Raw genomic sequence first — 12,524 nt, forward strand, 5'->3', positions numbered from 1 at the left:
TCCCATCTATGGATAATCCGGCCCTGGCTACAGTAAATCCATTATAAATATTAATTTGTAGATTGAAAACACAGCGTTTCTCCTGTTTTCCGCGTCAATGTTGTTGAAAATGTCAGTGCTGTTTCAGCTGCCTTTAAACTAGTTTAAGCCAAGTTCACACTACACGACTTTACACGTCGGCAGATCGTTGTGCCGTTCAGACTACATGACTTGATTGTCTGTCTTTTAGTCGTTGTGGTGTTCACACTAAGAGTCATGTAGTGTGAACGTTGTGGTGTTCACATAAGAGTCATGTAGTGTGAACACCACACTACATAAGAGTCATGTAGTGTGGTGTTCACACTACATGACTCTTATGTAAATTATGTGCAACCAGGGGTTACACACTACACTAGCTGACAACAACTCTGTCACCCAACTACTGGATTCGGTCCCTAAACCACGCTTTGTCATGAAAACACGCGAGAATTTACCGTTCGCAAAGAGCTTGATTGACAGGCGATCTGACCAATCAGAACCACTGCTATCCGCCATCTTGCCTGACAGCTGCCCAGTCTTCATAGAAATACATGTTAAAACGGGGTGAAAAAGATCGACTGAATTGAAACTTTTTCAATATAACTAAATATAAATACGTGCTGAGGGTTAAACTGTGCTGTTGTTGGCTGCCACGGTAACGGCAATAAGCTGAGGTATTTAAAAGTACAGTTTTGCTTACCAGAAAATCTGGTCATGCACTGTATGCATAGCTTGCAGCGCTCAAGTTAAATGCTGAGTGTTAAATAATAAAATAATATGTTAAAAAAGTGTGCTCTTATCATTCTGTGGACAAAATCCCGTGAATTTCGCCCCGATCGGGAGCTGTATATGCACATGTGCGCTCATCCGTTTTCAATGCAGGTTAACCGCAAGCTTCATGTCATCTTCCACTCATTAAACTGTGACAGGTCCTTTACTGCAAAAAGACCGTCACTACGACACTCGCAAAGTGATGAAACTATGGCGCTATGTGCTTTTTAAAACCATTTTCATAGGTTTCACGTTATATTGTGGGCTCGGAAAATATGTAAATGCGCATGCCCAGTAGCCGCAGCTGTATCTCTTCTAGCCTTAACCCCAAATCAGACAGGTGGAGATTAACTTCGGTGGACTTAAAATGGTGTTCCGCGGTTGAAATTAAACACCTTCTGATGTTTATTCATGTTCATTTCGTGCATTAAGTAAATATGAAAAGATGATCGGTTCACCTGTTTGAACTGAGGCAATACAGTGATCTGTCACGACACATTGAAGAGCCACAAAAAGGTATTTATTGTTTGAATTTCTTTAAAAATTACTCGATTTAAACGCGGAGAGTCCTGAGACCTTGTTTCATATCAGCAGTAACCTGCTGTCTTCTGTCAGTGTGTGGTCAGTTTCCTCTTTGCTCTGCGATGTGTTTGTCACTGCGTGAGAACAGGAGTGTAGTGTAGTGTTTGTCGGTCATGGCAACAGTAACTATTGGTGGTTAATAAAAAAATATAGCAGCCAAAAGCCTGTGTAAGAAGCTTATGTGCAAAAATATAAGCATTTTCTTTCAGCGTAGCTGTTGCTGTTGTTTTTCTTCCAGTGACCTCAACCCATGCCTTGCTCTTTCATTGGCTGTAACGCCCGTTTCACACATACTTCGTGTGCAGTACGTATGCGGTGCGGAAGCATGACGAGCCATTGTGCTTTCACACATCACACGTTTGCAGTGCGCTACTGATCCGCAGTTTCTGTGTGCAACAAATTCAAAAATTTTTGTACAACATATTCTGTGGGTCATAAAGAATTTTGTGTTTTTCCACCTCCACGATGAGACGAGTGTCATCCATATCACCTTCTTTTTGAGTACTTTTCTGTCCGACAGCCTGTCACGTGATTGCCAGCGAGTGTTCCCCCCAAACCCCTCCCCAACATATATATTATGTATTTCTTGAGGGGAAAAAATAGTAATATCTGATCGCATTTTGCAACTCTTGGGACTATACTGATTTTACTTTTTTTTTTACTTCTTGACCCTGTAATTTATTAACTGTAGAACACATTAACTGCAATTATAAATGCTTATATGATGAAATTATTATAGTTTCTTGTCAATCTGTGTTTATTTTAATGTGAACAATGCGCTGCCACTTTAATTCACTGCGGTGCAGCACAGCAAAAATAGACTCGGTGCGGAAACGATCGCTGCACAGCTGTATACGCACCGCAACTGGAACGGATCGACGGACTGCAACCGCGTGCAGTGTGAAAGCTCTAACCTGTTAACATGGGTACGGAAAAAAATACGCACTGCAAACGCACTGCACACAGAGTATATGTGAAACGGGCGTAACTCGTCACCACACCTGACACCACGTGATGTCGAGTCGGCCGACCGGTCCAGATATTTGGCATGCTAGATATTTATTTGGCGTCGGCGAGGTGTAGGCGACGCGTCATCGAGCGTCTTTGATGCATCGTTGTGTAGTTCACACAAAGATCGCAAAGCGCCGATCACCTGCAGATTTTCCCCCGATTACAGCCCGAACTGTCGGCGAGCTTGTTAATTTGCAAATCGGGCTTAAAATCCTGTGGTGTGAACTAGCCTTTAAATCAACTTTTTCAAGTTTTTTCACGTAATTTAATAAGCTTATTCTCAATTTTATTTTGCCTTTTTTTCTTGAAATTTTCAAGTTTTAATAAGTTTTCTCTCACATTATTATGACTTTAATTTCGGGATGGTTTGATTTTTTTATTATTGCTTGGCCCTAATCCTCTTCCGTACATAATTATTTGTAGTAAAATATCTTTAAAAGTATATTTCCATTTTTTAGCACACCAGAGTGACTAGTAGAGGACAAACTTTGATGTTGGCTTGAGAAGCCAACATGAGCAGCCTTGATAATCTTTCGTCAGCACGCGTAGGAGTAGACTATCAGAGCAGTGACAGATCAGTCATCTGTCCTGAGCCTCTTTCACACTGGCCTCTGGCCATCAGACATTATCATTGTAGACATTATCAGTCATTATTGTGGAGACCTGAACTGATAATGATAAGATCTGTTGGTTTAGCTTGGCAAAATATTGCATTTATTTGTCAATGTAAGTATTTTTAAGAGAGAGCATGGAGTTGAAAGATTTCTTATCCTGCAGCTCCCTCTAGTGGACTGCAATTGGCCTCTATAGGGGTTTTTTTGCTCAGAAAATGTAAGTCTATGGGTAATTTTAGATTTTTTTTTTTTAAATGATTTATACAAAAACCATAAGTCTGATCAGTCTGAAAAGCTATAGCAACAAACTACACATCTGTGCTCGGACTTGTAGCATTTAAGCCCTAGGAGGTAGAGTATAAAAAATTTAGTCACGACCTGACCATTCTAGGGTTGGTAAGGCCAGTGACAAGAATAAAATGAAAGAATAGCCTGGCTTCTCTCCTGTCCCAGCTCACAATGACCACAATAGAGGCTTTGTTCGTTCACAAGCTGAAAAGTTTATTATTTTATAAATCATTAATTAGTAGAAGCATATAACTTCAGAAAGGGATCCAGGCCAAAATAACAAACCAAAAGTTCAAACTAACTAAGGGTTTAGAAAAGTTTAAAATTTCCTAACAAAGAAAATCCTCAAAAGAAATACAGGAGTCTTTCCTAACTCCCTAGCTGGCCAAAAACCTGGAGAAAACGGTTCACAAAATAAAAGGCAATTTCCAACCTACTGCTTCAGAAATAACAAATAATTATTTACAAACAAAAACTCTTGTGTACTGGGTTACAGGGGAATAAACTCCACAGCCAGTGTTTTCCCTGCCATTATCTTAGGGTGGATAATGGCAGGGGAAACATATCCTCATATCATATACACAGAAATGTAAAAGGTATTCGCAGCAACCCGTCAAAATAAACATTCGGGTTTCAATTGTAGACATTGCGGCAGAAATATATTCCTATTGTTCAGTAGAATGTACGTCTACTAAAATGGTCTACTAAAATGATTAAAACCTTATTTTTAAGGAATAATTATAAAATATGTCTTCAATGTTTTAATTGTGATATTAAATCCCCTTTTTTTTCCCCCAAAAAAAAAGAAAAAAAAAGTTAGGCCGTCTTCCCCTAAATCTAATCATTTAAAAAAAGAGAGTTTTAAAGTTCTGGATCCACGTAAACTCTAGTTCTGAAGAGTCTCTTCATTTTAAAGCACTAAAAACACAAAAAAATGATTGCCCAAAAAAAGTAATCTTTGTGTAATGGTGTCAGATCTGACTAACAAAGCATTCAATATCACCAACCCTGAAAAACCTGAAAGAATCAAAGATATTATGAATGAAGAGAACAATACATACATACAGCATTGGAAAGAACAAACCGAAGACCAAAGTCGTCTCCAATGTTATCTGAAACTTAACAGAGAGTACAGTCTGGCTGACTATCTGGTCTCAGTCAGGAATATAGCTCACAGACATTTACTGACGAAGTACAGACTGAGTGACCACCAGCTGGCCATAGAAAGAGGATGACATAAAAAGACGTGGTTACCTAAAGAAGAGCGAATCTGTAACAAATGTAGATCTGGATCAGTTGAGACTGAGGAACACTTTCTCCTCCACTGTGACAAATACACGTCCTTAAGAGACGCACTGTACTGTCAAATACAGCAGATTATTCCTGAGTTCTAGTCACTCTATGAAAATTAAGAATATTACTTGGTGAAGGACCTGCTTCCTCTTTGGTAGCACAACATATTTATAAATGCCACAAACTAAGAAGTAAAGAGTGAACACATAATTATTAGTAGTAACATTAATGTTTAAATAAATATATATATGGATGTATTTTACATGTATTTTGATTTGTTTATTTATGGATATATATTATATGTATTTTTCTCTTGTTTTTATTCTGCTATGTACAATGCTTTGGCAATATGTATCCAAGTATGTCATGCCAATAAAGCAATATGAATTAAAGCAATATGAATTGAATTGAGAGAGTTTTGATGTGTTCTATTTTGTTAAATTTATATATATATATATATATATATATATATATATATATATATATATATATATACACACACACACACACACACACACACACACACACGCATTTATTTATTAATATTATTTATTTTATTTTTTAAATACATGTGTGTTCTATATTTAATGTAAACACTATGCTTTGGCAATACATTGTAACAATTGTCATGCCAATAAAGCACAAATTGAATTTAATTGAATTGAGAGAGAGAGAGAGAGAGAGAGAGAGAGAGAGAGAGAGAGAGAGAGAGAGAGAAAAAAAAAAAACTGCGCACAATCTGTAGCACGCAATACAACATATTAGGGCTGGGTGATAAATCGATTAACTCGAATGTGTAGCTGGATGATGACATCACTGAATTCAATAATGAAATGCCTTTAACTGAAAATTGAGTGTTTAAACTTGTCATTTTACATTATTGACACAATTTTCCTATTTTGATATTGTGCAGTTGCTTTGATACAATTTGCATTGTTAAAAGCGCTACATAAATAAAGGTGAATTGACTAGTTTACGTCGACTTGCTTGAATGAAAATCGGTTTTCTTTTTTTTTCTTTAACAACTGTTTATATTGAATTTTATTCTGTGGAACAGTAGTACAAAACAAAAAGCAGCTGTACAAATTTAGAACCCACCCCAACCCATCTCACTGTCAGTCCTGTGTCTTGTTTCCCCCTCCTCCCGTGTCTCTATCTTGCCTTCCTGTTCCTGTCATTATGAGTTGATTAGTCCCTAGCCCTGTTTAATTAGTCCACACTTGTTTCCGTTGATTTCCTTGTGTTTATAAGCCCTGTGTTTCCCTGCCCGTGTCCGGTATTGAACGTCAGATGTGTTCGTCTCTCCCCAAGCTCCTCGTCCTGTGTGTGTTTCAATAAAGGATTATTGTTGGAATTTCCTCGTCTCCGCGCCCCTTGTCTCCCGAGAGGGAACGTGACAGAATACCGGACCCAAAACATAAGCGGCGCTTCTCCCCATTTTGTTTTCCGTGTTTTGAATTAGTTTTTGTCTGTTCCTGTTTTTTCCCCCTCCACAGCGATGGAGTTCGCCGCCCACCTCTGCACCCTGATACTCCGCGGGTTGCCATTGGTGGAGTACACGGAGGAGTTCTGCGGGCTCGCGAGGAATTCGGAGCTCCATGACGCGGCGATTCTCCACCCCGGAGCCAGCCCACCGTCGTCCGCGCTCTCCCGAGCCCGCCGCCGCTCGCGCTTCCAGAGCGCCCCCGCGAACTCGTGCTTCCAGAGCGCCCTCCTTTGCCTGCTCCTCGCAGGTGGACTCCTGCATCTCCGCTGGTCCCGCCCAGCTCTCCTGCGTCTCCGCTGGTGCCGTCCCACTCTCCTGCATCTCCGCTGATGCCGTCCCACTCTCCTGCGTCTCTGCTGGTGCCGTCCAGCTCAGCTCCTCCAGAGCGCCCCCAAGTGTCTGCGCTTCCAGAGCGCCCCCAAAGTGTCTGCGCTTCCAGAGCGCCCTCCAGTGCCGGCTCCTCGCACGTGCCCTCCTGTGTCTCCGCTGGTTCCGTCCAGCTCCGCGCTGCAAGAGCGCCCGACAGAGTCTGATTTGGGGGGGGTAAGAGGGTCACAGCCTGTGTGGCCAGGCCAAGGGCCAAGGCCACAGAACCCCTCGAGCGGTCCGAGAAAATAGGGCCGTGGCCTCCCGAGTCCCCTGACCCGCCATGGCCTCCCGAGTCCCCCGTCCCGCCATGACTCTGGGAACGGGCCCCCGCTCTGGAGGCCGGTAACCCTGGCCCCTGATCCCTGGAGGCCTCCAGAGCGCCCATGGTATGGCGTGAGGACACGCCCTGCGGAGGGGGTGTAATGTCAGTCCTGTGTCTTGTTTCCCCCTCCTCCCGTGTCTCTATGTTGCCTTCCTGTTCCTGTCATTATGAGTTGATTAGTCCCTAGCCCTGTTTAATTAGTCCACACCTGTGTCCGTTGATTTTCTTGGGTTTATAAGCCCTGTGTTTCCCTGCCCGTGTCCGGTATTGAACGTCAGATGTGTTCGTCTCTCCTCAAGCTCCTCGTCCTGTGTGTGTTTCAATAAAGGATTATTGTTGGAATCTCCTCGTCTCCGCGCCCCTTGTCTCCCGAGAGGGAACGTGACACTCACCCCCTGGTAGACTTATATATATATAATAAAATAAATAATAATAAAAATATATTAATTAATATTAATAGATAAATAATAAAATAATTTTTACAAAGATTTTAGAAAAGACAACATTAAAAGCTGAATGCCATGAATTAACAGTTTTCACGTTAGATCCATGTATACGAGAAGTAGAGAGTTCCATCGAGATAATGTCCAACAAATACACAGTCCAGGTTCATCTGATATCTCAGTACCCAACAAATATCATAGGTCCAGTGAGAGCTAAGTTCAAACAGGTGAGAGAGAGAGGGGCACTCCCAAAAAAAAAAAATGCAAAAACGTGCCTAAAACTCCTTGGGAACAGAGATTACATTTAGGAGAAGACGACAGATTTATATAAAAACGTTTCATTGGAGTCAAGTAAACCCTATGCAGCAATTTCCAATAAATCATTTGGTGATTAGGGTTTTTAGAAGACAATTTAAACATGCCCCATACCTGATCGGAAAATAAAAACATGCACATCATCATTAAGATCCTAAGCCCAAACAGTAGTAATAGATAAAGGTTTGTATGAATGCTCAAGAAGAAAGAGATAGATTACTGAAGCAGAGGAGGGAGATTCCTCAGAAGGAAGGATTAGTTTGCGCAAAGGGTGAACAGGCAGTTGAGAGATCCAAGGCACCCCATATGCGTGTAGGGCCGATCGAATACGCAAATACATAGAGGAGGTGCCTGGCAGATTATATTGAGTTTTAAGATTCTGGAAGGAGTTTAAACCACTATCATCATAGATATCTCCCAGACTGTTTACTTTACTATGAGTCCATTGTGGACAATGAAATGGAGTACTGCCTGACAAAAGGTTGTTATTGTGGAAAATAGGTGAATGCCTATGCCATTTTGTAGCTAGTTGTGAACGTCTTTCAACATCCCTCCATGTGGAGAGGAGGTGGGTTACAATGGGACCAAACTGAGATTTACACTGCCTAAGCGGAACTCCCGAAAAAACAAGATGCATCCATTTATACGGATAAACAATAGATTCCTCAATTGCTCTCCAAGACACAGAAGTGTCAGGATCAAACCAAACTGCTAAAGGGTGGAGGGAAAAGGCTTGAACATACAGTCTAAAATTAGGGAAAGAAAGACCTCCATGTAATCTACAACATTGTAAGGTAGTCAGTTTAATACGAGGACGTTTCCCATCCCATATATACCGTGAAACACATGCATCTAGTTTGTTCCAGTAGCCATGGAAGAACCATGGAAGAAAAGAAATTGATTCAATTTATGAATCAAAACATTAATTTTAAATCACCGATATATGGGCCTGAAAAGAAGTAGGAAGACGAGACCAATTTTCTAAATCGGAGGATACTTTAGCTAGAATATCATTATAGTTTTTTAGACGATTTCCTGCAGGGAAGGAAAAACATCTATCCCCAAGCACTTAAAGTTTTGAACCAATGGAATAGATATAGAAAGGGACACAGAATCAATTTTAGAATTGAGGGGAAGTAAACATGACTTACTCCAATTAAGTTCTAAACCCTGAGAGATCCAAAATGTAAATGTAAACATAGGTTAAAGAAAAACATCACAAAGCCAATTTTAAATATAAGCACCCTGAAATGAGAGCACGAGCACCCTCAGTTGATAACGTAATGAAATAATATTCCTGGCAAAGCAGATTTAGCAAATGCTTCATTATGTTTTTGAGTTTTAGCTCTGGAGAACGTGAAATGTTCCTATTTACAGGGGTGAGAAATGTAGCCAATCACAGATATATTGATCTCTTGAAAACAATGGGTAATCAAGGTGTTTAAGTTCAAATCCACTCATAACTCAAAATGCAGGAGTTTCTGGTCAGTGCCGAATTACGCTCGCTCTCGCGAATCCTCGTAAGAAAGACATTAATTTACAGTGTAGGCAACTTTAGTGATTTTAATGGAATGTTGTGAGATTAAGAACTAAGATGAGTTACAGCTTTTTAGTGATAAAGTGAGCGGTCTTTCACACTTTCAAGAATATATAGCTATATAAAAGTATTGTTTTTCATGCTGCTAAAAAGACTGATGGCCAATTACACGCCACACAATTTTGGAAGTGACATCTACATGTAAATTTGTGAATGTGAATTTTGTTAATGTGTCTCTGCACATTATGTACCAGAACTCCATGTCTCTATCACCTAAGGGGTCCTTGCCCTGAAAAACGCTGAAGACTGCTACACTAAACCATATTGCAATTTCAGTTTTATTTTATTTTATCATGCGGCCCTATAAAGCATCCACACCAAGGGATGATAAGGTTCTGTTTACTATAAATACACCCTACAGTCTGCCGCTTTAAATCCTGAAAAAATTGTATTCCAGGGGAAGGGGAATCTTTGTTGTTCAACTTCACTTATAAGGCCTTTTTACACTTAATGGTTAATCCAGGGTCATTCTAAACCCCAGGTAAACAGAATCCTGGATTATTTAGCTTCATATTTCGCACTGCTCATAATTTACCCAGGGTTAACGGTTAATTCTCTGTATTCATAAGCAGACATTTCACACTGTAAATAACCCTTGTTAACATTCTTAATACAGTATGTGTGATGTCATTGTCTGGACTAAGGCAGCACGTGACCTGTTAAGTGTTAGTGTACATAACAACTTGAGCATCCTGTACTAACTTTTTCTCAAATGGACTTTACGTTGGACTATAAATAATTAGACAGTATCTTCTTCACTCCAATTCATGTGACATTTCCCCTCAAATGCTGTTTAGCTACTAAAGTTTTAGGTACTAATAATGCTGTGGATACTAAAGCAAATCACACTTCCAATTGTGCTGTTGGTCTAAATAATAGCATGGCTTTAAGATTTTTACAACCAAATTACAGCCATGTTAATATTCAGTACAACAGCACTCATGAGTGTGACTTTGCTTAAATAAACAATGCCAATACAGCTGAAACTGTGTGACATGATGTGTAAAGCCTAATGGTGGGAAATTATTTATAAATACAAGATTAACCCGAAGTGTTTCTACATCCAAGGGCAAAATCATGACCTACATTTGATTTTAAGGAAAACCAGAGCCACACTAGCCATGCAGCTAACACACTTCTTTATCTAGAACACAGCTAAAGCTAACCAGCTAGAAGGAAGGTGTTTTATACAAAACGACTTACTGACCAACGGCAAAGGGCTTTGGGGGAGAATTATGAAAATATTTGCATAATCACAAAATTAGTCTTAACTATTCATATAGCCAGGCGCGGGTCTGATAGGAGTGATTGAGCCTTACAAAACGACGCAAACCCCACCACGATGTTTCAAAGCACCAACGAGCCGAGAAGGAGACAGGGAAGCCGCGCAGACCCAAAACAGCACAGTTTGACTCGCACTTCCAGGAAATGCTTTGTTTCCTACCTCCGGTTCCGTCCGAGTTTTCGTTTAAACTGCCTGAAGAATCATGATGACTGCCCACACAGCCACCCATGGATGTTTTCATGCGCCTCTTCCCCCCTCGGACCCGCTATGTTTCGGTTTCCCCCGTCCTCTCTCTGCTGGGATATAGATTGACAGGGCGCGGGCATCAGCTGGATAGAGGCGGGGTGGGCATATGCACACGCGGCTGTGACTCAAAACCTAGTGAGCTGCCTGTTCACAAAGCAATCGGAACGCGCATTTATGAGGTTTCTAAATGCTTTTCTTGGTTGGCAGCTTACAATGTTTTGAGACGCGGCCAAGCTCGTCTCTAGTACACACATGGCAGGATTTGAATATGATGAACAAACATAGAATGCGCCTTCTGAATAGTAGGCTATATTTTTTGTCAAGGATCTTGGCTATATGACACATTAGAAAGGTCTGGCTAGTAGGACAGAAAATATATTAGGTTCTTACGTGTAGTTTTTCCACGTTATAGTGTTTTGTCATGAAATACCGCTTTTAAAATGTTTTTTCAAGTACAGATCAAATAAATTGATTTGTTGAACATTTTTGGTCGCCACATTATTTCCATCTGCTTCCATTTGTGCTATTTTATAGTTCTGATGATGTTTTTGTTGTTAAAATATGTAAAGGAAAAATAAGTGTAGGCAAGCACTTTTGGGGCCACAGCCTATAGAGCGATGATGTAGCTGGACTACAGTATATCCACTACGTAGTGGATGTTTTACGCGCATGCGCTGTAGTAGGTCTCGAATAAATTAATGTCTTTATTTACATTTTAGCATTTTAGTCTAACGACTTGGTCTAAATGAAATCTAACGCAGTAGTTGTAGCAAGGGTTTTTGACCTACACTACATTACAATGTAAAAATTTTAAAGGGGGCATAACACACACAGTTTCACCCAATCTCATGTTAATCTTGAGTACCTATAGAGTAGTACTGCATCCTGCATACCTCCAAAAAGTCTTTGGTTTTCTCTAAAAGAAAGATACAGCTTTACGATTCTCTCCGAAAAAAGCCGAGCTTCTGGAGGCGCGCCGTGGGCGGAGCTAAAGATTGACGAGCATTTGCGAGGATCCCGAACATAACAGAGACATTTGTATGGAGTGGTTTCACCCAATCTCATGTTAATCTTGAGTACCTATAGAGTAGTACTGCATCCTGCATACCTCCAAAAAGTCTTTGGTTTTCTCATATTTATAAAAGAAAGATACAGCTTTACGATTCTCTCCGAAAAAAGCCGAGCTCCTGGAGGCGCGCCGTGGGCGGAGCTAAAGATTGACGAGCATTTGCGAGGATCCCGAACATAACAGAGACATTTGTATGGAGTTTATTTTGTGTCTTTTTTTATTCAATCAAACATACTGTGTTTGAGAGCAAAACTAATCATTTTGTAATTAAAAAAAAAGTTTGCAAAAAAAATTATTCTTGAGCCTCAAAAAATAAAGAAATTGAAAACAAAATAATTTGCAGTGCATGTAAATCTTTGAAAAAAATCATATTTTTCTATGTGCACTTCAAACACTTTTCATCACGAAACCACAAATGTTGCTCTCTTTTTTTGCGGGTCTAAAACATTTGTTTGCGAGTTTAAAAGTTTTGCTTGCGCATGAAGCTGTATCTCAGTGGGTGGTCTTTACCCACCAGGATGAAAGGCCTTTTTCTATTTGGTCACTCTCGATTGAAGTCACAGGTCGACCACGCCCACTACGTTTCCCCGTAATCCCCGCCACTTACACTAAATTCTGTGACTATCGTATTCTGTGACCCTAGGAGGCGCTGTTGTCACTGTTTGGCTTGAACTGTTTCACACAGCCAGATTGGGCACGCAAACAGCGTACAGGTTCAACGCCCCATGCACATTGTATGAGCACACCAATACAGTCTGGTCGCGTCAATTCACTCGGGTAATTTGCAACCTAGTCTACTGTATAACCTATCCAGG

At 40.5% G+C, this 12,524-nt stretch overlaps 1 protein-coding gene across 1 annotated transcript in view; it reads right to left on the bottom strand.

Annotated features, from left to right (window-relative positions):
• Positions 1-10,763, bottom strand: part of LOC306855939 (ubiquitin domain-containing protein 2) — a 34,936-nt gene extending 24,173 nt beyond the window's left edge. The window contains exon 1 of the mRNA XM_079394910.1: positions 10,554-10,763. Within this exon, the coding sequence (XP_079251036.1) occupies positions 10,554-10,635 (82 nt within the window). The 5' untranslated portion in view covers positions 10,636-10,763. The remainder of the gene's footprint in view (positions 1-10,553) is intronic.
• Positions 10,764-12,524: the final 1,761 nt, after the last annotated feature.

Source organism: Barbus barbus, assembly GCF_936440315.1.
Source record: "Barbus barbus genome assembly, chromosome: 36".
Lineage (NCBI taxonomy): Eukaryota > Metazoa > Chordata > Actinopteri > Cypriniformes > Cyprinidae > Barbus > Barbus barbus.